Source organism: Eretmochelys imbricata, chromosome 12 (genome assembly GCF_965152235.1).
Source record: "Eretmochelys imbricata isolate rEreImb1 chromosome 12, rEreImb1.hap1, whole genome shotgun sequence".
Lineage (NCBI taxonomy): Eukaryota > Metazoa > Chordata > Testudines > Cheloniidae > Eretmochelys > Eretmochelys imbricata.
In genome coordinates, this window is record NC_135583.1 from 5,110,822 (window position 1) to 5,138,251 (window position 27,430).

Below are 27,430 nucleotides of genomic sequence, written 5' to 3' on the forward strand. Positions count from 1 at the left end.
ATGGTGCAGAAACTGCCCTGGGAGTGTGGGACATTACTGGCCAAGTTTAGCCACAAGCAGCCTCTGAGCAGTGTTCCTGCAGGAGGCACTTGCAGGGAGGGGCTACGCTTTCTGACAGCATTCTTTCCCAAGACTTCTCTGTTGTGCCTTCAGGGTTCCTTTCTGGAGATTTCTCATCACTGGAGCAGATCAGAACCGAGAGCTGAAGATGTGGTGCACCGTTTCTTGGACCTGTCTGCAAACTGTCCGGTGAGTGGTGATACACCTAGACCTTTAAGCTAGGTCTCTGAGAGGTGGGGCTTAGTCTGAAGAGTCCACAGGTCCGAGCAGAACTCAGGGACCTATTAGGATCCTGGCAATATAATTACTCTGCAGGGGAAGAGGCTGTCAGTGAGCTACAATGGAGTCTATTCTAGTCGCACCTGGAGCCTCTTCCTATGCCAAATTAGCATAGTTACTGAAAGGAATGTGACAGCCTCTGCTAATGTCAGTACTGTGATGAGCTCTGTGCCAAATGGATCTGGGTGTCCCACGGCCAGGCTTGCAGGGTTTGACCCTTAACGGCTTAACTCTGTCATCTTTGCTCAGGTCTGTAGAGCACAGATGTACCCCGGGTCCCAGGAAAGGATTCTGGAGCCTGCATATTGGACGCTTGTCTGTGTAAATAGTGACTGCTCACTTGGTCAAGTGTGGCAAGCGTTCCAGCATCTCTTCCCCTGTCGCTTTGTCTGCTTAGTGTTGTATTACTCGGGCAGCTCAGGACTTGTCTGGGGAGCCAGCCAGCACCGAGAATGGCTGCCCGATCCGGTGTGCTCCATCCCCCACAAAGCATTCTGTCTGCGGGGGGATCATGGCCCTAGAAGCAGCTCCAGCGGATGCAGACGCGAGAGCCAGCTTTGGCATCTCCCTCCTGTGACCCACGGAGTAGAACACAGCTGAGTGCTGAATGGTTACCCTCTACTCCGGTAGCGGTGCGCTTTGCCCAGCTGGTCTCTCAGCTGCTAGGGCTGCGTTTTAGCACACGATCCCAGCATCCCTCCTCTTGCTAGCCTGGCATCATAGAATCATAGAATATCAGGGTTGGAAGGGACCTCAGGAGGTCATCTAGTCCAACCCCTGCTCAAAAGCAGGACCCATCCCCAATTAAATCCCGGGTTTAGACACTTTAGGCCCATAGTTAGGGTAGATTTTGTTCTGCCAGTTCCCCTCCGGTGTTTGCGTGGGGTTCCTCGTTTTGGTAACTGGGGGCAGCGGAACATCTGACTGACACTTTGCTAAGCTGCTCGTAGTCAAACTGGAACGCTGTGCCATAGAGGCTTTCTGTTGTGCTAATGGCTCTCGCCTTCTGTGTATTCTCTCCTGTTGTGGAACCCAGCTTTTCCCCTGACATCTTCAGTTCCAAGAGTGTTCCCCCGAGTCTGAAAGCCTGCCTGGACCTCTCTGCTGAATTCCTGATCCTGAGTGACGTGCAGAGAAAAGTACGTGGCTCCCACTTTCCTGGCTGCTTCAGCCACGCTGGGTGCAGGGAGATCGGGACTCCTGCGCAGCCACCACAACTGCGGCAGGGCTGGCTGCGCTCACTGCTGAGAAGAGGCCAAGCTGGCCTGTTCCATTTCAGCGTAAGGTGGAGAATGGTTCTGCTGGTGCTGACTGGGCCCAACGGAGCCTTGGGCGAGGCACAGGATTAATGCTGGTGTTAAAGTAAAAACTGGCATTTGAAAAGGAAACTGACCCGCAAGTGCTGTAATGGTTCGACCGAGCTCCTTAAAGCCGGGTGACTCAAGAGATACGCTCTTGGTCTATCATTAACCCCTCGCCCCAGGGTACCCGTCTAGTGGCAGGGCTCTCAGCATGGGGGATCAGATGTACTCTGCTGTAACAGGGTGGAGGGAAAGACACTGGCTCTCTTTCGTGTTTAAGCTCCTTGCTTTTAGGAGGACAGAGAGAGCAGTGCCAAGTAACCACTGCTTGGCAGCCGCACAGCTATCTCAGAGCAGAGGCTCCGCTTTGCTTTGAGAGGTCTGGTTTGTTCTCAGTGGACCTGGCCTGTTATGCTGGTGGTTGGGGCGGCCTTGATTTCTAGAGGGAAAACCCTGCTGGTTGGTGGTGCTGTAGCCCAGTACAGGGGCTCTCTTCTTCCCCTCTCTGTGTCCACTTTGGGGCCCTGTGACAGTCATGGATTTTTTAAAAACACTCTCAGCAGCGTTGCAGGTGAATGTTGGAGTTTTATAGGATATCGGGGCGGCCGAGTCCCCGCAGACTGCTGTGATTTCTCCAGCAGCCAGGAGGTGGAAGCAGACATCCCTGCTAAAGCTATGGCTGCCAGTGGGCAGTTAGTGGGCTGGTCCCATTCTGGAGGGCAGTGGGGAGGTGGCAGGTCAGTTGTCTCATCACATGGCGCTAGCCGGTCCAAGCTGAGTCAGGGATCAGGGCCACGCTAGCTCTTTGGCCAGGCTGCCACTGCTGCTTCCTGTCCAGCTGGCAGGGAGAAAGGGATGGCACTGACAATGTGGCATTTAGAAGCCCCCTCCTCCCCCCCCCCAGCACAACCCAGAGAAGACAGCATGGGCTGGTGAGGAGCTGAGACCAGAATCCCTCCCCACAGGGCAAGGCTCCTGCACGCAGTGGCAGCGCGGGTGGCTATGGTGTGGGGGATTGTTCCCAGTTTTCGCTCCCCGGGTGTCTTCTCAGGGGCTGCTGTGGGACAAGACGGGCTGGGGCTCCTAATTGCCACATTGTCAGTGCTGCCCCCCTGCCAGCTGGGCAGAAAGCAGTAGGCGTGGCCTGGGCCAGAGCTCAGTGCAGAGTGCCCTGAACTGGACCGGCCCGTGCCATGTGGTAAGACATGCTTCCTCCTCTTCCCCAGGATAGCACCATGCCACCCCTGCCTGACCCACCCTCCTGCTTCCACCTCCCCGCTGCTGGAAAATCACAGTATCGGGCTAATTTCATGATTTCTGTGCCGTCTGTGAAATTATAACTTCCACAGGACTTGAGTCCTGATGTTCTGGGCTGGGGTAGCAAGCCTGGATGCGCTCTGATCGTTTTGTTGAAGAAGGCTGCTGGGGTGGGGGGAGCAGGCAGAATTTAGACAGTGGAACGTAAGGTTTTGTTAAGCTAATTAAAACTTAATAGTGGGTCACTAACTATAGGCATCAGTGGGGATGCTACATTGGCAGTTGGCAAAAATGGAACATATTGTAGCCAGATCTAGATCCCATGATGGTGGGTGACAAATACCTAGATGGGTACCTCTGTAATAGAGAGGGGCAGCTTGTGCGGACTACACTCCCCAGCATACGTTTCGCCACCTGGATCCAAAGAGCTTTTCCTGGCTCAGGTAAGCTGTGTGTGGCATTCTGGGAGGTCGTGTGGGAGCTACTCCTGGGTACAAGGGGAAGGCTGGTGTTTGACTTTGTTGTAGAACTCTCTGACCACACCTGGCAGTCTGCTGCCAAAGCCCCAGCGACTTGGGTTGTTGCAGGGTGTTTCTGGTGCTCTGCTTCCAGGTCCTGTACGTGATGGAGCTTTTGCAGAACCAGGAGGAGGGCAGAGCTTACTTCAGCTCCATCTCAGAGTTCCTCCTCACCCACCCAGTCCTGAGCTTCGGCATCCAGGTAGTGAGCCGCTGCCGTCTACGTCACACAGAGGTCCTCCCAGCTGAAGAGGAAAGCGACAGCTTGAGCACAGGTGAGCAACGAGGGGCAGCCAGCCAGCCCTTGTTTCCCAGGAAGCTCTGGGGGCTGCTTCCTGGCGACACAGCTGGAATATATTAGTGAGAAACTCCCTTGAGGAGCTGGCAGTGCTGGAGAACAATACTGACCTGCCTAGAGTGGCCCAGATTTGAGGGAGGAGGATGGGCTGGTGGCTAGGGCACAGGGCTTACAATTGCTGGGTGACCGCTACTGGGATCCGTCTTAATGCTTCTGTTTCACCCGCTGGCATGGTGCTCGGGGGAACGGAGGGAGCGTTCCCACGCAATCTGTGTGGTGTGAGCGCACAGGCAGGAGGAGGCTGTTTAAAGCGGGGGCAGAGTCCGAAAGAGTGTGAGGGGATTTTAAGAGCCGTTTCACTGATATCTGAGGTCTGAACGAGCACAAGGGAGTGCTCCACCTCAGAGCCTTTGCTCCCTGAGAGTTTGAGGCCTAAGGACATGTGCAGCACCCCATGCTACAGCCCACTTTGTATTTCTTGTCTCTATTCCAGAAGGTGCTCAGGGGGCTGGGGCTGTCGAATCGGCCGCAGGTGTGCTGATCAAGCTCTTCTGCGTCCACACCAAGTGAGTATGCTTAGGGCTTGGTACGGACAGCTCTGTGCTCTTTCCTTCCTAAAACCCCCTTGGCCACCAGGGTCACTAGCTGTTCTCTGCTTGCAGTGCTGGGGGATGTGATCACCTACTGTTCCTGCACACATCCCTCAGTATGAAACCCACCTGGAGCAGTAGACATGGAGAGTATCCTTGGCATGGGAGGCCTTTGGTCTGGCTGGGTAGCGGGCCCTAGGTTTCTTCCTTGCTCCATTTAAAATGCTTCCCATGTCTTTTCCTGTGGACTATCAAGCTCTGAGCCTTTGCACAATGTGTCAGCAGCTGAACGTGTCTGCTGACTTGGGGGCCAGGACTCGTTGGGTTAGTGCTGACCTGCCATGTGGCTGCTTGGGGCTTGAGACTGGACAGCTTTCAGGTGTGGTTGGCACAGGAAGGGCTGAGCTGAGGCGGGGCAGCACTGCCTGGGGACTCCCACTTGGTCCTTAGTAGGCAGAAAATACTAAAGCGCTTTCCAGGACCAGCTGCAGGAAGGGGAATCCGCCACGGTTTATGGCTCTGTGGCTGACGTGTGAACTAACCCAGCATTTCGGAACGTTACAGGGCCCTGCAGGATGTGCAGATCAGATTCCAACCTCTTCATAGTCCAGATATGGCTGCACCGATCCCTTCCCATGGCTCCCATGAAGATTTCGGTAAGTCCATTCAGTCAGGGGTTCTGGCCGGAACCATCCGGTGCTTTGAGCTTCCCAGCATCGTGTCTCCAGCATTGTGTAGTCATTGGAGGTTGGAAGGGATGTTTGGTGGGCTCCTGGCATCCTTTGGAGGATTGACTTTGTTATCCCGAAGGCATCCAGACTGCTGAGCTGGGCATGGGAAGCCTGGCAGGTTAAAGAGATGAGGCCGAGCACAGAGCATAGGATCCTGGCAAAACAGCATGTTGAGCGATGGATGTAGTGCTTTGTGTGCTCTGTAGCGCCCCCTCTGGCTGGTCTGGGACTTCCTCCTGGGGAAGCTGCGCTCAGGCAGGACAGGTCTCCATGACGAGGGCAGAGGAGGGATTGAAGGCTGGGCCCAGGTGAGTGTATTGCCCTGTATTGCTGCTGTGCCACTCAAACCCATTTGTAGGGAAGCTTGCATGTGGATCACGTGCCTTCCCTGGCAAAGGCCATGAGTCTGTTCCTCCTCCATCAGGCTGCTTCCGTGCCCTGACTGTGACAGCCGTGGGCTTTCCAGTCCTGTTTTTGGTGCCTGGGCTGGTGGAAGTGGTATAACTCGTGTTTTGCAGGGGATAAAACCTTCCCTGCCTGGCTCCTGTGGAAAGCGCTCTCAGGTTAATTTGTACGTATCTCTCTGAAGCGTTTCCAGACCACCTGGCTGACCTGGGCTCAGAAGGGCTGGGATCGGAGAAGGAGTCTGTACATGGCTCCCAACCAGATTTACGGCGCATTGCAGACCTGCCCGTGCCAGCGGATTTTCTTGCCCTCTCCAATGATGCCAAACCCAAGCTGATGACCCCAGATGCGTTCATGACCCCAAGCACATCTCTTCAGCAGGTAGCTGGATGTGATGGGCGGGGCCAGTTGGGAATGTAGGGGATGATCTGGGATTTTGCACTCTGGGGAATCCCACCTGGGCTGTGATGACTCGGGTAGTCCGGATAATCTAGAGTACAAAGCATAGGAAGTGCTCAGAGCTCTTAGCCTTTTCTTACCCTTTGCAGTTGGCTTATGGAAAGTCCACCAGGAAATCTTGGCTCCTAGGACCAAACAATCTGAATCCCAGAGGTTTCCTGTAAGGGTTCTTTTGGGAAGGAAACCGCAGTACTCCTGCTTCTTGCAGGATTGAGATGCAAATACAGTAATGAGGAAGGAAGGCCAGAGCTTAGCAGCGGGGGCTGCAGCACCTTTAAAATGCCAAGCTGACCCAAGCTCATGCTGAGAGAGACCTGCAATGAGCAGCAGGAAGCTGGGACCTGAGCATCTTTGGTGCAAGACCCGTCCCCAAACCAGTGAGCCGGCGGTGTGGCAGCATGTTCTTGCTTTGTGGGGTTTAGCTTCTGGGGTGGAGATCCCCTCCCAAGGGCTGTGTGCAATTGCTGCCCCTCTCTGAAGTGGCCTGGGTGTGCTCCCCAGAGCTTGTCTGTATTGCTGCTGGCTGCTCAGAGGACTCTCTGCTGAGCCGGCTTGCTTTAATGGTGCCAGGGAATCAATCTACCAGACCCAGGGGATTCCTTATGCCCCCCTTTTGCCCTCTGCCACTTGGACTCAAGAGGTCCCTTGGTCACACTGCAAACTGTAACAGCAATGCTCAGACATACCCATCCCATAGAAGGTGACCAGCAGTCCCCCATCAGTCCATTTAGATGCTTCTCTCTACCTGTTGGCAGCACTTCTCTACGTCAAGGCCAAGCCACTTGGCTTCCATCCAGGTCTGTTTCTGTAGCAGGTGCGGGGAGAACCCGAGGACCATGCTATCCAGAATGAACGAGGGGATGTAGATCTGAGTGTTGGGCACCTTCTAGTGGAACAGCGTAGCCCCTTCTCCTCTAGCAGCTGCATGTGTGTGAACGGGAGGGGTGACAGGGCTGAGCCCTGCCGAACTCCACCTGTGAGTGCTCTGCAGCAGGGAAAGCAAGTAGTGTCTTAGAGAGGAAAGGAGCAAACCCCCAGAAGGGCCTTTCCGTCCTATCTGCAGTTGGGTCTCCAAAACCTCATGCTGAGTTCTGTCAAAGGCCACGAAGGGACCCGGACCTTGACTGGTGCCCTAGGCACATCTGGAATCTTGGGAGAGTCTCTGTCACCTTCTGCACGCTCCGTAGTGGGACTGTGGAGGGAGCCAGGAGTTGCTCAGGGAGAGGACTAGCCACAGAGCCTCCTCTCAAAGCATGGATCTATGTTTCTGCTAGATTGCCGTGTCGCCGGGAAGCAGTGTCAGTTCCCTGACTGCAGTCACAGCCATGAGCAGCGCTTCTGTCAATGACCCCACTGTGCCCAGGTAAGTGGAGCCAGAGCTCGTGTCCTTCCCAGCCGAGTCAGGCCCCATCTGCAGAGCAGGCTGGCACTCCAGGGGTTACAAATTGGTTCCAGTTGCAGGCATCTGAGAAAAGAAAAGGAGGACTTGTGGCACCTTAGAGACTAACCAATTTATTTGACCGTAAGCTTTCGTGAGCTACAGCTCATTTCGGCTGTAGCCCATGAAAGTTTATGCTCAAATAAATTGGTTAGTCTCTAAGGTGCCACAAGTCCTCCTTTTCTTTTTGCGAATACAGACTAACACGGCTGCTACTCTGAAACCAGGCATCTGAGAGACACTCTATGGCAGTGCTGAGCGAACCTGCCTCCTTCCCTGTGCCTCAGGAGACCGGGGTGGCGCAGAGGCAGCCTGCTCTGTTTCCGCCACAGAGAGGTTCTCCCATCGCACCACCGCCCGGTTGCTTCCCTTGCTCTTCTGAAGGGGATGTTGCAGTTTGCGACCAGTGAAGGCTGCAGACCCCAAGGACAGAAAGGCATTACTGGGAGGTTGAGGGAAGGGGAATGATGCTAACTGAGGCACACTTACACTGAACATCAGGCACAGCTTCCTGGTGGTGAAGAGTATAATAGGGTAGAAGCCTCAGTGCTTGGGAGAGGAGGGCAAGGACAAGTCCTGCAGAAGTCATGTTCTCCTCCCCCAGAGATGGGCTAGACTAGAGGATCAGACTCATAGAAGATCAGGGTTGGAAGAGACCTCAGGAGGTCATCTAGTCCAACCCCCCCCTCAAAGCAGGACCAGTCTCCAACTAAATCATCCCAGCCAGGGCTTTGTCAAGCTGGGCCTTAAATACCTCTAAGGAAGGAGATTCCACCACCTCCCTAGGGAACCCATTCCAGTGCTTCACCACCCTCCTCGTGAAATAGTGTTTCCTAATATCCAACCTAAACCTTCCCCACTGCAACTTGAGACCATTGCTCCTTGTTCTGTCATCTGCTACCACTGAGAATAGCCGAGCTCCATCCTCTTTGGAACCCCTTTCAGGTAGTTGAAGGCTGCTATCAAATCCCCCCGATCAGGATCTGACCCCCTGAGTTCTAACAGACTCCGTCTAGCAAGGTTGTGAAGCTCTTCTGTTCAGTTCCTCGTCTAGGAAGAGTGGTCACTCCGAGGGATGGTCTCCCATTGGGTGGGAGGAACCACAGAGCTTGGGGGACACTGGGTCAACTGGGGCCAGGCGCGCTTGCATTGACCAAGCACAGCAGGAATCGCAGTTCCTGAGCTCAGGGGCTCTGTCCGAACCAACCCTACAAAATCTGGTGCTCAGCTCGTTCCATCTCCCTGTACAGGCCATCTGAAGACCTGACTTTGAGCCCAAAGATGCAGCTGGACACCAGCCTCACGCTGAGCAGCAGTAGCAGCAGTCTCCAGACGAGTCCTAGGAACCATTCAGTCCTTATCCCTGGACTCTCTGACAAGCTGACCCCAAAGGCGCCTGTCCCGGTAAGGCTCCCAGCACTGTTGCCACCTTCTGCTTTTGGCACATGGTAACTCTCCCTTTCTTTCCATGATCCTCTGCCAGCTGGAATGCACCAGGGTGCCCATGCTGGCCCATTCGAGTGGCTAGCAGGTCTGGTTCCTGTTCTTGGCTGGAAGGTGCTGCTTTGCCAGCACATGTTGTCGCAGACTGCCGGTCCGTAAAAGCCGTGGCTTTAAAAATGGGGGCATCTCTAGCACAGGGTCACTTTTCTTATTCCATCATCAGCGACGTTAGGAGCAGTCACCCCCCATGCTAGGAGACCTTGTGGCTGGGTGGAAGGGAGTCAAGGAAGCACCCCAGGGAAAGCTACCAGATGGTCAGAGGACACACAGATTGCTCTGACATTGTACATTTCCTGACCAGAGTATACTGAAATCCGAGCTGAGTCTGCTGCTGCTGCTTGCTTTTTGGACTTGCAACAAGAAGTTCCTCTTTTAAAATGTTTCTGCCCCTGCTTCTGTAGGAAAGATCCAGTGAAGTTGATTGTAGCCAGTAAAGCAAATGGAAAGAGGAATATTTCCTCAAATCTCTTTCAGTTCTGGAGACTTTAGATGTTACTTGTAACAATCAGTATGAAATCTTCAACTGGAAACAGGTGTTTTAAGCTGATGACCCTGCAACTAGTGCGTCTTGCCTCTTCGGTGAGAGAAACGTGAAATCTTAGACCGGTCCTGCAGGCACTTACGTACATGATTCACCTGTGCAATCCCCTGGACTGCTGAGATTGGCGGTGTTATGTGCTGAAGTGTTTGCAAACCCTGACTAAGTGCAGCGTGACCCCGGTCAGTGAATGCTGCTCCCGACAGAGTTAACAGCACACAGGAAGGACAGAGCTGTCCTACCGGACAGCTGGTTCTGTGCTGGCGGGTAATAGGGGTGCTGGAGCGGCAAAGGATCAGAATGCAGTCAGGCCCAGATATCTGAGGGCCTCCCCCATCTTCCTGGCTCCTGAGCAGCCCTGTCCTGGGGGCATAGCAGTACTAAGGCCAGGATGGGGCCTCTCCGCTCCCTCCCTTGAAGGCTGGTTGGCATGAGGTGCTGATGGTCCTTGAGGTCGCTAGTGTGGTTTGGGTGTCTCTGCATGACAGTGAAAGTCGGCTTGTTTCTGTTGGTCAGGTCACTCCAGCAAACCCCCCTCTGGCTCTGGAGCTGCAGGAAGTGGAGCCCCTTGTGGTAGCCCAGGCCTCACCCACCCGGGAGCGCTCCCCCGATGTCATTTCCTCGGCCTCCACGGCCATGTCCCAGGATATCCCAGAGATCGCCTCTGAGACGCTGCAGCGCAGCTTTGCCGCAGCCCCAGCCGGGCTCCCTGCAGAGGTGCTGGAGCCCAATCACCATGCGGACAGCATGGCCTCAGCTGCGTCGGCCTTGCACTTGCTGTCCCCGAGGAACCGGCACAGCTCCGAGCACAGCCAGCACTCCCTGGACATGGCCCCCGTGGAGGTGGACAGATTGACCACACCCTCGTTACTGGAGACTGCTTTAACTCAGGAAAATGCATCTTCCAACAGCGTCGTGAGCCAGCCGTGGCCAGCAGCCCCCGACATCACCAGGGAAACCAGGAACAGCATAGCAGACAGGTAACCGGCTGGGTGAGCTTTGCTCTGCTTTACTTGGGGGCGTTTTTTTAGCCATGTCCAGTTGGCACGTTGGTGGAAAACTGGTGTTTCAGGGCCTTGGCTGTCCCTCCTTGCAGAGCCCCAATAAGCCACTTCTCCTCCCTGCACCCTGGCTTTGTAGGCTCAGCGTCACTGTCCCCCACCTCCAGGCCAGCTTTAACATGAATCTCTACTCTGCAACAGGGACTCCAGGATAGCCGCGGGACGTCTGTTTCTCACCCGCTCCGGCTCTAAGGAGCTCAGCACCTTAACCCTTTTTTCTAGTTGCCAGCCCTGCACACTTACCCTGGGTTCTCAAAGTCAGTCTGGGGTCTTTCCATCTTGTGCATGACCAGCAGAATAAAGGTTGTGCAGCCCAAATTCTGCCCCTGGCAACACCTGTGCAGCCTTCTTGGGGGGAACTGAGTGGCACTCGGTAGCCAGTTCTGCTGCCAGTGCATGAGAGTGATGAGTCTCTCACCTGCGACTGGGCTGGCTCTGCAGAGCCAGCAGTAACAGAGACGCCAAACAAACTTAGTCCCTGAAGTGAGTAGCTGTGATTGATTCACATGGCGAAGCAGGTCTGAGGATATGTCTGCCCAAGCTGGGAAGCACAGAGATGTAGCCTGAGAGAAGGGTTATGTGTAGCCATGTCTTGGAGACAAACTCTTCCAGCCCAAGCAGCTGGGGGTGTTCCCTGCAGGTCTGGAATGCCTGGGCTGGCCAGATCCTACCTCCTCTGGCAGGAGTGGAGCAGAATGTCCTGATTTGTCCCCAGGCCTCTCATAGATTGGGAGGCCGCACGTCCCAAGGCCAGCCCCGCAGCCTCCACCCTTCTGAGCGAGGCCAGCAGCCTGCCCGCACCGCTCCTTAATAGAGCAGAGACGTCCCCTGAGTTACAGGAGACACAGCCATCCTTCCACCCTAGCAGAGACATCCCCTGAGTTACAGGAGACACAGCCATCCTTCCACCCTAGCAGAGACGTCCCCTGAGTTACAGGAGACACAGCCATCCTTCCACCCTAGCAGCTGAGAGTGCTGCCTTTGCAGCACTTCCTGTCCCCACTGCACGGGGGAGAGGGATTGGGAGCTGCCATTGAACTGTCTGGATGCTCCATGCTGCTTTCATGTCCCACATGTCGACTGTCTGGATCCAGGGTGCAAGTTTAGAAAAGCCTTGCCATGGTGGCTGGTTCCCCTTGGCCTTGTAACTTGCTGCACTCTGCAGGTGTGCCAGTGTCCAGGCAACGACCTCTTGCTCTTACCACTAATGCACAGTGTCTGGGGATCTGAAATACTCCCTGGACAGGTGAAAACACAATGGCTGGGGGACGCGCTGTAACCGTAGTGCACCACCTGCATCTGGAGGAGAGCAGCGTGGAGTTCCTGCCAGCTGCTTCCTGTTCACTGGTGTTTATAAACTGCGCCCGTCCTCCAGCCTAGGAGCTTGTGCAGTCTCTTATCAGCCTCAGACTGGCCTGACATCTACAGACCCGCCCAGGCTCTGAAGGGTGTGTGATCGCACCCAAGCATCTGACCTCCTCCCCTCCCAGACACCCACTATGCCAGGGCCCGGCTGTCGGACCCCATCGGTTCTGTGAACCCCCCAGCGGTGTGGGCTCCGAGCCCAGCCTGCTGTCAGCAGGCCCACCCCTGTGCAGGCAGTGGGATGAGCAGATAACCAGGCCGGGAGATGTTTCCATGATGGCATTTCCCTTTCCCCCAGCCCAAGGGATGACGTTGCAGAGAAGCACAAGAGCTCTTCCTATCACAGGCACAGCTACCACCTGCTGCAGCACGACAGCCAGGATGCCAGCGCAGAGCAAAGGTACCGGCCCATGTGGCCCCGGCATGGACTCTGTTCATGCTGCATCTGTGCCTCTGTCCTTGGCAAGTCTTCATCTGCTTTGCCTCCTGCCCCCCAACTCTGACATGAGGGAGGCCATGAAACCAGTCCTACCCTGATAGCTTGGGCTGGCTCGCAAGATGCTGTCACCTGGGTCACGCTCTTCAGGGTCAGAGTGCTCGCTGGGTTGCTCGGGGGAACGTGGACCGAGCGTGGCTCATGTCGCTTGGTCCAGTCCTCAGTGCAAACCAACCAATGGGCACCGTTTGGTGGAGCCCAGCCCTTGAGTGTAAAGCAAGGTAGATCAAGTGCCCATGGACACGGCTGTGCTCTCCGAGATCCTGCCCAGTCATGGCATGCCCTTCACCACCAGGGACTGCTCCTACATGCCAAATTCTCACTGTCTTCAATGGGAGAGCTGCAGCCAGAGGTGGCAGGGTCAGCCCCCCCCCCGTCAGTGGGTAGTTCAGTTACTGCCTGGACGGCCCTCGGTCTCTCCACGCTGTGGTTCTCACTGGGTTACGGCACCTTCAGCCGCTCGGCTTGAGAGGCATGTTGTGCTGGGTCCCCTCCCTAGTCAGCAAATTCCACACTGGGGAGCAGTTAGAGACCTCTGCAGCCCAGCCCAATGCAGAGACTACAGGTCTCATCATGCCATGCTTCATCTTGATCTGAGCAGCCTAGTTCCTTGGGTCAAGGTGGAGCGCTTCATGCTGGGCCCTGCGGACTCCTCTGGATTGACGACCTAGCCGGCTGTAGGGCAGGGTGGCTGAAGCCCCGTCGGGCTGGCTCTCCCCAGTACTGCTAGCAGCCTCCTCTCCCTGGTCTTCTTTTGCAGTGACCATGATGATGAAGTTGCAAGTTTGGCTTCTACATCAGGCGGGTTTAGTGCCAAAGCATCTGCACAGAGGCTGCCTGTGAAGGACTGGAAAGCCAAGGTGTCCCCTCGGGCTTCCCCCAAGCTCAAACGGAAGGGCAAGAAAGATGACGGGTACGCTGGGCTTCCAGGGCAGACAGCTGTGGGATTGGCAGCACAGGGTTGCAATCTGAGAAACCCACTAGCAGATAAGCTAGCCAGTGGTGCCCTAGAGCTTCTGCTGTCTGCACACGGGGATCTGAGCTTTGTGAGCAGTAACCCGCCAGCCCTGGTGAAAGCGCTGCATTGGCCATCACAGAGGGGCATGGGAGCGGGCTCTGTCCTGCCCTTCCAGGGGGGGCTGCAGGGCCAGCACAGGCTTCAGAAGAACTTGTGGGAGGCAGGCTCATTACAGTGAGATGAATGAGAGGGGTACACAGCCTCGTTTCTACTCCTGTGCTGCCCCATGGCAGAGCAATCTGCCCCACTTCGGGGAAGGCTCCTTCAGGATGGTCATTCTCTAAACGTTTTTCAGCACCCAGCATGACAGAGCTCTGATCTGGGTGGCTTCTAGGCCCAACCACAGTGGCCACATGCAGTAACATCTGGCACCTGCCTGCTGCGTCTGTGTTTGAAACTTGATCGTATGAATGTGCTCTGGCTGAAACTTGATCAGCTGAAGGGTCAGCCCATGAGAAGGTGATCAGGTAGCACATTCCAATGTGCTAAGTTCTGTGTACAGGAAAATCAGTACAACCTCAGCAAATGGCTTTGTACTCCTGTGCTTTTCATACGGCTCCATGGACTGGTTTGGAGCTGTCCTTGTGTATGTCATGATTGCAGACCACAGGCTGGGACTTTAGATTGTTGGTTGCAGGAACAGGAATCTCTGCTGAGAAATGCCATTTGCCTCCCATGTCCCAGTCCTTTTCAGACAACTGAATTGCTGCTGTCGTGCTTGTGGGCCATCCAGGCTGTGAGCCGCCAGCGCATGCCTCCCTCTTGCCAGGTTTGGATCAACATGGAGTCACGGGTTTGTAGGAGCCAAACTGGTCTCTCCTGCTTAACAAACCAAGTCCATGTTTTCTTTGTTCAGTCCATACTGCAATATATGGCTCCAGACAGTCCTTACACACACTCTTTAAGAACTTCAAAATGTGCACCTGATCTTTTTCTATAAGAAAGAGAGAAAACTGCCATGTTGATGTTTGAGCAGATAACATCAGGGGAGTGACTTCTCTGTCCCCAAATTCAGTCAAGGCGCAACAGCCTAGGCTGTGGTCATGCTGTGTGAACAGCAGGGGAGCCAGTGACCCTCAGGCCAAAGGGCCAGGCCCAGTAGGTGCCCTGTGTCAAATCAGCCCACCTAGAGGAGCCGTGTAAGGGTCCCTTGAGTCTTACTCACTAGGGGTAGTAATTCTTGGCTTTGATACAGTTCTGTACCAACATGAACTCTGTACCCTCCTGGTGCTCTTGTGTTGGTGGTGGAACAGACAGAAGGGGGGCAGATGCCGGATGGTGGGGGGGGTGAAAGTTATAGGTGGAATCAAAAGCCCAGACCCAGCTCAGTCAGTGTTGGTGAAAGACTCTGACCCCGGGCTGGGTGCAATTCACATGGTTATGGTAACTCTTCTTTTGATTCCAGGGATGTGACCCAGTCCCCAAGATCATGTGATCGCCAGGTTAGTCCCAGTGGGAATCGGACGCTCCATCACCTGCTTGCTTGTTAGCTAGCTCACTGATGACTTAAAGGAAAGCCCATCCCAGCTCCCTCAGCGTCTGTTGCAGAGCTTGGGGCCTGTGATCCGTGAGCCGGCAGGGCATGCCAGCTGTGCTTTGCTGCTCACTAAGGCCCTGCAGAACTTGCTTAGCTCTGTGGCTTGCAGATGGTCTGAGAGGGGTGCCCAGACTTGATGAGACCAGTGGCTTCCTTTGCAGCTTGCCACATCTGATTCGCATATACGTGGTCCTGCTTTTTCCAATCCAACCTGCCCAGTCACAGCTCTGGTATTTGCTCCTGCATGAGACCAATAGAAATCACTTTGAGTGCGCCAGCCGTGGGAGAACAAGGCATTCCTAGCCCCATTGGGACAGAGCAGCTCTGGCCTGTTCAAGCTCCTTATCTCTGCTGGTTGTACCTCCATGTCCAATGGAGAGTGTAGCGTGCTGGGACCACGTTTTAGGACTCATTGGGATGCCCTTGGGACACTGAGGGCTCAGCCAGCCTCTAGAGTGGGGTCTGCTGCCTGTAGCACCGGGTTTCAGATGGCTTCCCGCTAGGTTAAAGTCTGGCTCCAGCTGATGCGGGTGAAGCACCTCCGTAGATTCCAAGGTCAGAAGGGACCAATGTGATCATCTAGTCTGACCATCTGGATAATATGGGCCAGAGAACGTCTCCAAAATAACTTCCCCTTCCTCCAGGCATGGAGCTGGCCAGAGCCACTTCCCCTCCTGAGCTAGAGGAAGTGCCATGGTGCTGGCCCTGTGAATGGCAGTGCACCCCCCAAACAATGCATTGCTCCATCGTAAGTGCCTGAGGCCAGCTGTTTAAATCCCGGGGCTTTCCGCTTCTCTGACAGCAGAGACCTATATCCTCTAAGTGTTGTAGGCAGCTGCAGGGATCCAGTGAGAGGGGGCTAGGCTCTGGTTTGCACATGACCTTTGGGGAGCAAAAGATTTGGAGTTAGACAGTCTGGGAAGGTCTGGGCAGGGTTCGCTCCCAGTCAGCTCAATCTCTTAGGTCATGGAAGAAACCTGGGACATGGTGTGTTTTGCGGTCTCATCGGTGTGCTCCTGTAAAGCCAAAGTGCTGATCCTATTGGAGATGGGGGGAATTGTGCCACTTGGCTTCCTTGAGGCCTGGGACTGGCCCTGAATCTTATCATGGTTGTGTTGAGCTTTGCTCCTGGGCTTAAGTGGTGGGTGAACTGGCCCTGGGTTTCCCTAGCAGGGGCTCAACCTCTGTGCTGACTTCCGATCTCAGTACAGATGCAGTGGCCAGTGGAGTCAGAGCGTATCATTTGGCTGCCTTGTCTGCAAACAGGTGACTGCCGAGTGCCAGGATGAGCTGATGTCTCTGCTGCGGAGCCAACAGAGGGAGCTCACAGAGCTGAGACAGAACCAGATGGAACTAATGCAGAGACTTACTGACCACCTGGATGCTGTGCAGAGCTCCCTCATGGGTCACATGGAACGAGTGATTGATTCTCAGCAAGAACAAGAGCGTATCCTTCCTGGCAAACCCCTCTCGGGGCCAGCATGCCACAGGGCCGGCCTTCTGGGGTGAGTGGTGCTGCAGGAGAGACATCATAGTTTCCCGTCAGTCGCAGCAGCCATATATCTGTACCATAAAATCACCTTGGAGTTCAGCAGTCACTGCTCAAGGGTGCCAGGGCTGGGATGGGGGGTTGCTGCAGTGCGGGGTTGGGGGGCACCGGAAGAGCTGTGTGGGGTCCCAGCACTCGAATAGCAGGGGATGCTGCGGTGCGGGGTTGATGGTTCTTGTCAGGTGCTTGCTAGTGGCCAGCCTGCACTGCACCTGGTTCCGGTTACTGCTCTTGATCCCTCCCGTGGCCTGTTTGCTGGCAGGTGGGGTTATAAGAGCTAACACAGCCGTATCCTGGAGTCCCCCATTACCGAAGGCCCAAGCTTGCTCTTCTGGAAGCCGCAGGTGGTGCAGGAGATAGTATGTATCTGGTCAGTGCCCATCACCAGAGGAGAGGAGTGCCGGGATCGGAGAGGGCATCTCCTGGAGGCTGTTGCTCCTTAATGTGTGACCTCCAGAGCGGAGGCTGGACCGAGCTCTGACCGAGGGGCAGCAGCGGAACGGGCAGCTCCAGGAGCACCTGTCCCAGCAGCTGTCGCAGTCCCTCTCCACTGCTGCATGCAATCGCCTGGAGAGGACCATCCGCGAGGAGATGAAGAAGACAGTGCCCCAGTGTAAGTGCTGATGCTGGGTAGTTTATACGGCGTGGGCCCAGCAGGTAGGTGTGAAGCCGCATGCTGCAGGGCGGCGATAGGTGGCGCAGGACTGTGGATGTGGCATGCTTAGCCCTGACAACCTCCTGGCATCGCAGACCTCTCCGGAGACGGGGATCTGTGATGGGCTCGCAGGAGCTCCTGGGGGAGGGATGTGCTGCTCTGGAAGGGGTCTTGAGCCATGTCTACATGGCTGGTGCTATCAGTGGCATAGCTATGGCACCACAGTATAGACACAAAGTAGAGCGAGGAGGGTTTTTCCATCCCTGTGGGAACTCAGTCTCCCCAAGCGACGGTAGCTAGGCTGACAGAAGCATTTGTCCATCGACCTACCCAGTGGTGGGCAAACTACAGTTCGGGAGCCACAACTGGCCCTCCAGACGTTTTAATCCAGCCCTCAAGCTCCCGCCGGGAAGCAGGGTTCGGGGCTTGCCCCGCTCTGGTGCTCCAGCCGGGAGCAGGGTCGGGGTCTTGCCCCACTCCACCCAGTTCCCGGAAGCAGGGGTGTGTCCCCTCTCCGGCTCCTACGCATAGGGGCAGCCAGAGGGCTCTGCACGCTGCCCCCGCTCCAAGTGCTGCCCCCGCAGCTCCCATTGGCCAGGAATTGCAGCCAATGGGAGCTGCAGGGGCGGCGCCTGCAGACAGAGCAGGGTGCAGAGCCGCTTGGCCACACCTCCACGTAGGAGCCAGAGGGGGACATGCCGCTGTTTCTGGGAGCTGCTTGAGGGAAGTGCCACCCGGAGTCTGCACCCCTGACCTCCTCCCACGTCTCAACCCCCGTCGAAGCCCCAATCCCACTGCAAACCCCTGAGTCCCAGCTGGGAGCACCCTCCTGCACCCCCAACCCCTCATCCCCAGCCCCACCCCAGAGCCTGCACCTCGAACTGGAGCCCTCCCACACCCCAACCCCTAATTTTGTGAGCATTCATGACCCGCCATACAATTTCCATACCCAGATATGGCCCTCTGGCCAAAAAGTTTGCCCACCCCTGACCTAGCCACATAGGCAGTAGGTTGGCAGAGCTGCGGTGCTCGAGGGTGGATTTTTCACACCCCTGAGAACGATGACCAGGCTCGAGGTGATTCTGGGTGCCATGGCCCCCTCCCACTGCTCGGCAAGGGAAAAGCCAAAGTGCTCGGGTGAACCTGAGTCACCTTTTCCTTTGTCACACCCAGACATTTCCAAGAGCCTGGACCCTGTCACTGGCCAGCTGAGCAATACGATTGCCGCCAAGCTCACCGCTGTCGAGGGGACATTGAAGGAAAACATCACCAAGCTAGTGAAATCAAAGGTAAGGCCCAGACCAACAACCACCTGGCCATCCTGTGTTCCCCTTCTGGGGTGAGCCACTCACAGCTGACACGTTGCTTGCCCCTCAGCGGGGGCTCAACACAGTTTAGCTGCTAGCATAGGCAGATGAGACCCCTTGTCTGGATTGTTGAGGAGCCAGGCACCAGCTCCCGCCAGTCTCTCATCTGCTTCTTAGGCCTTGCTCTGCCTAGTTTCCCTGTCCAGGAGGGCACTGTGTGTTTGAATGCACAGCCAGCGATCATTCCTGAAAGTGCCTTCACTTCCCCTGGCAGCTGAAACAGGCTCAGGCCCAGGCCCAGGCGCCGTGCCTTAGTGTCGGGAACAGCCCCAGTGCAGCCAGCCTGGGTTGGCAAGTCTGCTTCTCCTGCACTTTGCCCCAAAGCCAGTGGGAGCCGTTGGCATGTGCAGGTGACGGGCAACCTGTTTGCTGGCCCTTCCAGCACCGGAGCTGCCTCTCAGCATTAGCAGGGAACAGGAAGCCAGGTGGGAGAAAGGTGTTTGGCACTTTGTGTTGTCGTCTCTCCGTCCCGTTGCTCGGATCTAGCCGGGTGGCAAGTGGTGGTGATGCAGGGCCAGGGGAAGCTGCTCTGTCCCTCATGTTTGGGAGTGTTTTTCCTAGTGGGGTTTTAACTGCATTTTTCCAAGTGGAATCTCCTGTTGTTTCCTACCCGTGTGTTGAATCAGAGCCCCATCCACGTAATTCCTCTCTGCTCACGAGCATTTGCAACCACCTCCAGAGTGTCTGACAAGCACGCGATCCCCCCGTCAGACTAATCACTAATGAAGATGTTAAGCTGGGGACTAACCCCACCTCCTAGGGTCCCCCAAGACTTGGCACAGTGCCATTTTATTCATTAACCCCCCCACACCGCACCACCAAAGTTCACACGCTGCCATGATCCTTGGTTTATGGCTATCCAGCCGCTTTCTCTCAGACTGTGTTGGTCTAAGCCAGCAGTTCTCAAACTGTGGGTCAGGGCCCCATTTTATTGGAGTCGCCAGGGCCAGTATTAGACTTGCTGGGACCTGGGGCTCAGGCTCCAGCCCCCTCTCCCCCGGGGTCATATAATAATTTTGTTGTCAGAAGGGGTTGCGGTCCAATGAAGTTGAGAATCGCTGGTCTAAGCTGACCTGAGTGAATCCCAGAGTCATAGTTCATGCCACTCGGTGCTTGCGCTCCCTTTGCCCCAAGATGGACAGCAATTTTCCTCCCTCGGTGTTAGTGGGTTTGCCGTTTCCAGGCTCCCTCTGCTTTGTGTGTGGAAGATCACTGCTGTGTTTGCTCTTCTTCGCTCCTTCAACTCTGTTCTCACGGCTGCTCGCCAGCTCCCTGCCTCAGCGAGAGCTAGCAGGTTAAGGGGGAAGAGCCACCCATGGAGCTAAAGTACCAGGAAACCTGGATGTTCCTTCGGGCGCACTCGTTCAGATCCCCCAGCCATCAGATCATAGTGTTAACACTTAGGCTTGGTGGGCTCGTGGCCCAGGGCAAATGGACGGGGGTTAACTGCTTCTGGCTTGTCCAGGGACTTGCAGATGGGTTGGGGGAGGCGAAGTGCCTCCATCCTAGGTGTGCAGCAGGAAAATGCTAAACTCGGGGTCTCCTGTGTTCTTGGAAGAACCTGACAGATGCCGTTGCGAGGGCAGCGGCGGATGCTCTGCAGGGGCCCATCCAGTCGGCGTACAAGGAAGCATTCCAGAGCGTTGTGTTGCCAGCGTTTGAGAAGAGCTGCCAGTCCATGTTCCAGCAAATCAACGACACCTTCAAGCAGGGGACGCAGGAATGTGAGTCCTGTTGGAAACCGAGATCTGCCCTCATGTAGTGTGGTTCCTCGTCAGAGAGCTTTACGGAGAATTACTGCTCCTCACGGCCTCTCTATGAGGAAGGGAAGTGTAATCCCTCTTCTACAGATGGGGAAACTGAGGAAGGGGTGAGGGGAGCTTGGAGAGGACATTAAAAGCTCAGCTTAGATCTGGGGTGTGCCTGGCTCCCAGTCCTGTAGGCAGACTGCTGGGCCGCATCTCTAGTTCTGCCGGCAAGATAGCCTCACTGTACCAGCCATTTCTCTTGCTCAGCTGCAGGGTAGGACCATCTCCACACTGGACCCTGTCTGTCAGTGGTCAACCTGGGATGCTGCTGGAGGAAGTGAATTCCCCTGGGCACCCCAGGATGGCTGGGGGGACTGTGTAGTGCTGCATAAGGGACTCTCGTCCCTGCCTGTCTGCACCTCCCCAGTGAGCCAAGCCTTGGAGCTTGTTCCCCAGCGTGCTGTCGGGTAACGTGCTCCTCTGACCCCAGCTGACGTGCACTGCTGGACTCCAGCCTTTCTGGTTGGTTCTGCACCTTTCCAGCCATTCGCCTAGCGACATGTTCCCCAGGTCAGCAGGGCCCCTCCCTGCCCTTGTGAGCTCTCAAAGGCTGCTGCTCCTTTGCAGAGCTTGCATCCCCATTGCCTTTGATCAGACCATCTTCTGAACCTCAAAATCCATCACGAAATAGCCCCTTTGATCTCTGCAGGCCTCCCCTCTCCTGGCTCCAGCCTAGGAAATGTCCCCAGTGCCTGTCCTGTGACCTTATTGGTATTGAGCCCCTTTGCCAACAGTGGGCTATAGTATACGCTCTGCCCCGCCCTGCCCGACGGAACAGCCCAGCAAAGCCCAGCCACTCAGAACCTGTCGGGTTTGCTGTTCTGCCAGGCGCATGGCCCTTTGCTCCTGATGGGGAGGAGGCTGGAGGTCACAGATCACACACAGGGTTTGGTAGCCCCCCCTAGTAGCTGGGCTCTGCTGGGGGATGGTGTGGTGATTGGCAGCGCTCTGAGGGACCGTCTGACTGTTGCAGATATCCAGCAGCTTGAGACTCACATGAAGAACAAGAAGGCGCGAGACCAGGAGGCCCGAGACTCCATGCTGGGCCAGCTCCGGCAGCTGATCAGCACCTTCCAGAGCAGCACAGATCAGCTGGCCTCCACCATCACCAGCAGCGTGCACAACGAAGTGCAGCATCAGCTGCATGTCATTGTGGGCAAGTAAGTCAGGCATTGGGTCTGGGGCTTCTGCTGGATTGGACATGCAGGAGGAATGGGCAGGGACAGCGGGGGGCGGGGGTGCCAAAAAGCCCATGGCATGCTGCCCTGTGGGGGTGCAGCATGTGACGTTCTGCTTTTCAGCAAGCGCTTCGGCAGGCTTGTGCGACTCTGCTGCTCTCAAAGGCACAGAACGGGGCCACGCTGGCTTGTGGCTCGCTCTGTAACATGCAGCTGCCTCTTCGTTCTAAATGGAAGCTTGGTCCCTAGCATGCACACGCTGCCACTCGGGCAGAGCCCTGGGCACGCCGTGGGGCACAGCAACTCCCTTCCACAAGGACTCTGATTTGACGCTGCTGTTTGCAGCATCTCCCTGATGCGCCATGTCCTCAGCCAGCCTGGGGGAATCCCTCACTCTCCCCCCTGTTCTACAGCAACGCATGCCTTGGCATCTAGGGAAACCCCAGCAGTGAAACAAACTTTCAGGTGGGCGAGCTGATCCTCGACTCTCGCTGTCGAGAGGCCTGGAGGGCAGCGTCCCTGCGTGTTTCCAGCCAGCACAGCATGTACCTTCCCAGAGAGAAGATTTTCCTGTCCCCCTGGGAAGTCTCCACTGGGTTCCAGGGAATCTCCGCTGGTCTGACATGGCTGCAGCTGGCCAGAGTTTCGCCCTTTATGCCCATTATGAGCTGGGGCCTGTGTCCTGGAAGACAGGTGTCCACATCTCAGAGAGCACCCTCTCCATTGGCACTAACTCTCCCTTATCAAGGGCTTGAGTGGGGACTTGGCTCCCCTGCATCTTACAGGTGTTCCTTTCAGAGTGCATGGGTCAGTGGGGGAACTAGCCCAGCTGTGTGTGGTGGGACTGCTTGGGCAGGGATCTCTACAACCTGTCACCAGCACCAGACGCATGCAGAAGTTCAGACATCTGCTCGCTAAGGAATGGGGGAGAATGGGGCCCTGCGAATGCCTCTCCTGCAGATTCCTAGCCCCGGGCGCCTGTGCAGGGGCTCTGCCGAATTCCAGGTACTTAGTGTCTGTGCCTGGGCACCGAAGCCCTTCATGTTAACCCTTGGGGCTCATGCCAATGTAAACTGTGAGAAGCGCCTATGCTGATAGCTGGAGCCCTGCTTGACCAGCGCGAGAGCAGCGCAATCCCTGGCAGCTCCATCCTGTTCTCACACCTCCCTCTGTTTCTAGCATGCAGGACTCTATTCTGACCCAGGTGCAGAGGGTCATCAAGGGAGAGGTGAGCCTGGCCATGAAGGAGCAGCAAGCGGCCGTCACCTCGAGCATTGTGCAGGCGATGCGCTCCGCAGCAGGCACGCCCATCCCCTCTGCTCACCTGGACTTCCAGTCTCAGCAGACTCACGTCCTGCAGCTGCTGCAGCAGGGCCGCCTCAACCAGGCTTTTCAGCAGGTACGCAGGCTGCCATGTAGGCCTGATCCTCCCAGAGGCGCCAAGATGTGTCCCCTGGCTCTGCCCAGGCGAGGAGATGGCCCCTTGTGCTGCTGTAGCTCCTCAGGAGCTAGGCTTTGCTAAGGCTCCCCCAAGGTCGGCAGCTCTGGCCACTGCAGCATTGTGGAGCTGGTGCTTCCCGTTCTGACAGCAGTGGGGTGGGGCAGGTGAAGGGTTAACTGTGAAAACGTAGAAAGCCTTGTAGTGCAGTGTATTAAAGTAGCTGATGTGCTTGACCCCAGCATACCAACACCTGTAAGTGCAGGACACTGTTACTCTGCCACTGAGCCAGCAGGGGGCGCAGAAAGAACAGTAGCGTCTAGGTTCCTCTCCGGGTCCCACATGTGATCTGAGCACCATCCTACCCTGTGCCAGGCCCCATCGGTCTGGTTTCCCCTGCCCAGCGCTCTGAACAAACGCAGGCCATGCTCATGGTGTTCCTGGGAGCGAAGGGCTAAATGCATGGACGGTGGAGGCAGTGCACTGAGCGACCTCCCCGCGCCACTGGGCTGAAGCCTGCAGACTCAATCTGCTGCTCCAGTCCTGGGGCTCCTAAGTGGAGACATCTGTCCTTACCACGTGTGGTGCAGCCAAACTCCTTTCAGCTGGTGTGCTGAGTGAGCAGAGATCTCTGGGCAGGAAGGCCTGCGTTCAGCTGTGCCCAAGTATGCAGCAGGGCCTCCTCCCTCCATTGTAGTGCTCCTCAGTCCCCCTCCACCCCACATCTCTAAATACATACGTTTCTCGTAGACTCTCACAGCAGCTGATCTGAACCTGGTCCTATATGTCTGTGAGACGGTGGATCCTCAGCAGGTGTTTGGACAGCACCCATGTCCGCTCTCCCAGCCCGTCCTCCTGTCTCTCATTCAGCAGCTCTCCTCGGATCTGGGCACCCGCACCGAACTGAAACTGAAGTAAGTGTCTGTCCGGAGCGCCGCCCTGGCCCACCCTCTAGCGACAGGAATAGCAGTGTGTCTCTCCAGATTGGTTGTAGACAAGTACCAGGCAATGCTCATTCTGAGGAACAACTCAAACTCCTCCGGCATGTTACTGGCTTCTCTGCTCAGGAGAAGACCAGAGCATCGTCGTGGACAACTCAGTGAGAGGCTCTGCTCAGAGCACAGGCTGAAAAATAACAGCGACCCAACTATAGGGTTTGCTTTAGCTTCCATCACCAGTGTACCTAAGTGCTGAGTTGGGCTGTTTGCTGAGTGTGTGTATATGAAGATGAGAGGCTCTAAGCCAGTGATGTGCCCTCCCCCTGAGTCCTGTGCTCAGTTCTGGTCACCCCACGGGAAAGTAGGCTTAGCCACGGTTTGGCAGTCTCTGGGGCAGGGCTCCTGGATTCTGGGGCACTTCAGTGTGACAGCCTGGAGGTTCAGAGAAATGAAAATGTGGAGGTGTCTGTTGAACTGAATCCACTAATGAACAGGACAGCCAGCACAATTCGCCTGGGATGATTTGATAGTTAATATAACTTTATGCTGCCCCGTGATATTTAATTTCCATGTGCCGATGGTACCTGGTGGAAGTTATCAGAGAGAGTGTTGGTAGATAGCAGTTTGGGACTTTGGGTTTTTACTAAAGTGCTCCGCAGTGAAGTCGTTAACACTTTCAGGTAATACTGACATCTTTAGATTTCAGAGTCAACTTCCCACTTAGCCTGAAGCAGTGACTCTCAGGGGTGGGAACTGGCTCACTAGCTGACTCTTAAGCTGCGCAGTGTGAAGGTTTCCCTCACAGCCATGAGGGCAGGAGACGTAGCTCTCTACTAGGACAGCAGAGATCCTGGAGCAGAGAGGATCTGATTCCATGATTGCAGAGCAGCAGGGCACATGGCCTCTGAAATAAAAAAGCTTGAGAAGGGCAACAGAACTGTCTGGAAGCCTGGAAAGGCAAATTCCCCTAGGACTTGATAGAGGGACTTCGAAAGGGGAGATCTGGCCTTTGATTCCCACAACAGTCCTAAGTTGGCTCTATGGGAGGACACAATACATTGCTGTCTGGGTCAAGGTGATTTCCTGCCATACTCTTAGATTTGATGATAGTGCTGCTTCCTGCCTGAGGTTCGGTCTGCTTTCACCCTTCGTTCCCTGTCTGGGGCTTGAGAGCTGCGTAGGTCACATGTTGCCCCAGTGCCAAATAAAGCTCACATTCTGCTTCACGCCGTGAAAACACCACTGAAGAAACCCCTTGTGCTTTATAGATCCGGTACAAAGTGCAGTCCAGGCAGAGTTCTAGCCGGTGAGTCCAAGCGACCAGGCTGCACATGGCATGCGGGGAGCTGTCTGCCAGCTGCCCCGTGTGCTGAAGCGGGGGCAGCCTCGGACTCCTTGCTAAGAGACAAATCAGGAGCTAGCTACCTGAGCCGGGGCAGGGGAGACAGGAGGTGCCTGCACATTCCCTGGCTGAAGTGGAGTCGTAACCCTGGGCTTTCCTTTCTCCCCTCAGTTACCTGGAGGAGGCGGTGATGCACCTGGACCACAGCGACCCCATCACCCGAGACCACATGGGGTCGGTCATGAACCAGGTGCGGCAGAAGCTCTTCCAGTTCCTGCAGGCGGAATCTCACAACACCCTGAGCAAGCCGGCCCGCCGCCTCATGATCATGCTTCAGGGCTTGGTCACCCCCAGCATGACCTAACGGCGCACGGCTGCCCTGCGGGTTGCTGCCGGGGAGCCCGCCCTGCAGAGCCAGTAGTTACTAACCCCGTGTGGCTTGTGTTAAGAGCTCTTGCCAGGGAAATCTGTCAGCAAATCAGTGTGTGGTGTCTAAGGCAAGCCTGCTCGTCGCTAAGGCTAACGCCAGCTGTGTATAGCCCCAAATAATCACTCCACGCTCACTTGGCTTATTTTCTTAAACAGCCTCTTCTGGGAGCTCTGGGCCTCTCGGCACCCACCCCCATCCATCCCTGAGTCACCACCACCTGGTCACACGGCAGCACGGCCATTCCATTTCTTCCCCCTTTAGTTGGGCGTTTGCTCCCAGGAGTGGAAGAGAGGGGAGCGGGGATGGGGCTGGGCATGCACCCCTCACTCCCGGAAGGGGTCCCAGGCTGCCGTCCAGGAGCCCACAGAATCCTTCTCAGCCAGTTAGGCGGCTGACTCCCCAATGCTGTAGGGCGGGTGGAAGGGGGAAATGGTTTCTGTTAGCCCCTTGGTTCCCACAGTGACACTGGCCGAGCAGCAAGAAGCCTGGCTAGTCCCCCATGCAGGGCAGGTCTGGCGCCAGCAGGGGGCAGTGCGTGCACATCTCCTGCATTGGTTCTGAAGGGCAAGCCAAGCGGGGCTCTGGGGCAGTTTGGTCAGGGAGCATCATGCTGTGAGCCCCTCTGGGCTGTTCTTTCCATGTGCTGGAGCATGTCCAAGGATCCTTTACACCCGTTTTTTTTTTTCTTTTTATCTAAAATTTGAATCTTTCTTTTTTGAATAACATTAAGAAACGTTCAATAAATGACTTTTGGAAAAAACCAAACTATTAGCGTTGCCTCTGTTCTCGTCCCTTTGCACGGCATCTCGGGACAGCTGCTCCCCTGTTGGGGTGGAGGGAACCTTTAGGAGAGCAGCAGTGAGATTCTTTGGGAGGCCGTGGGATCTAGTGGCTGCAATGCGGGAACAGGGGGTGAGGACTGCTGGGTTCTCTTCCTGAGTCTGCATCCAGCTTGCTGTTCAACTAGCTTTGACCTGCCTGATCAAAGCCACTAGTGTAATGGGGACAAGACCTTGCTCCAAGGAGGCGGCCCATTGATTGCTGTCTGTGAAGTGCCTGATACCAGCTGCGCCACTGTCATTTAGAGCTTTGCTGCTCTGATGCTGACCTGTGCTCAGGAGCAGTGGCTGGGTCCAGGAACACCCTCTGGGGCAGGGCTGGGTCTCCTTCAGGCCCCTGCAGCCGGGGAAGAGCAGTTCATCAGCCTTAGGGCTCATCCACACTTGAAGCTGCAGCATTTCAGTGTAGACGCTTATCTGTGCCAATGGGGAAGGGGTGGGGGCTCTCCCATCAGTGTAGTTAATCCACCTCCCCGAGAGGCAGTAGCTAGGTCAATGGAGAATTCCTCCATCAATATAGTGGCATCTACACTAGGAATTAGGTTGGCTTAACTAAACTGCTCCGGGGTGTGGATTTTTCACACCTGTGAGTGACGTAGGTAGGTCGACCTAATTTTTAGTGTAGACTAGGCCTGATTAATACAGTAATTTCATGAGTCATCTGAGCGGGGACATCTGTGTCCTGCACCCTGCCTCTGCCCCAATGCACCCCTAGCCAGCTGCAGGCATGAGACACCACCTGGCTCGCTCTGGCTGGCCAGAACACAGTGATCTGACAGTGTTGCTCTGCAGCTCCATCCAGCCCGGCTTGGCTAGCATGTGACAGCTAATCCCAGCCTCCATGCAGCCGCTCTTCCTGGTCAAGCTGACGGGAGCATTGCTGCGTGGCAGAAACCTGCAATACTTTGTAGGAACTGGAAGCAAGAGAAGTTCCTGCACGATGCGAACCCTGAAGCTGTGCCTGGAGACATGGAGCCAGCCCCACTGTAGGCAGGCAGTGGCAGCTGCCCCATCCCCCCTCGTGGTGAAAAT

General features: G+C 55.8%; 1 protein-coding gene across 1 annotated transcript in view; it reads left to right on the plus strand.

Moving 5' to 3' along the window:
• EDC4 (enhancer of mRNA decapping 4) overlaps positions 1–26,324 on the plus strand; it is a 58,332-nt gene extending 32,008 nt beyond the window's left edge. Inside the window, exons 10-29 of the mRNA XM_077830865.1 lie at positions 154–249; positions 1,376–1,478; positions 3,510–3,690; positions 4,207–4,279; positions 4,868–4,959; positions 5,624–5,820; positions 7,173–7,261; positions 8,587–8,740; positions 9,894–10,357; positions 12,102–12,203; positions 13,060–13,212; positions 14,723–14,759; positions 16,121–16,301; positions 16,861–17,016; positions 18,232–18,347; positions 19,984–20,149; positions 21,207–21,393; positions 22,591–22,810; positions 23,600–23,763; positions 25,301–26,324. Of these exons, the coding sequence (XP_077686991.1) occupies positions 154–249; positions 1,376–1,478; positions 3,510–3,690; positions 4,207–4,279; positions 4,868–4,959; positions 5,624–5,820; positions 7,173–7,261; positions 8,587–8,740; positions 9,894–10,357; positions 12,102–12,203; positions 13,060–13,212; positions 14,723–14,759; positions 16,121–16,301; positions 16,861–17,016; positions 18,232–18,347; positions 19,984–20,149; positions 21,207–21,393; positions 22,591–22,810; positions 23,600–23,763; positions 25,301–25,493 (3,124 nt within the window). The 3' untranslated portion in view covers positions 25,494–26,324. The remainder of the gene's footprint in view (positions 1–153; positions 250–1,375; positions 1,479–3,509; positions 3,691–4,206; positions 4,280–4,867; positions 4,960–5,623; positions 5,821–7,172; positions 7,262–8,586; positions 8,741–9,893; positions 10,358–12,101; positions 12,204–13,059; positions 13,213–14,722; positions 14,760–16,120; positions 16,302–16,860; positions 17,017–18,231; positions 18,348–19,983; positions 20,150–21,206; positions 21,394–22,590; positions 22,811–23,599; positions 23,764–25,300) is intronic.
• Positions 26,325–27,430: the final 1,106 nt, after the last annotated feature.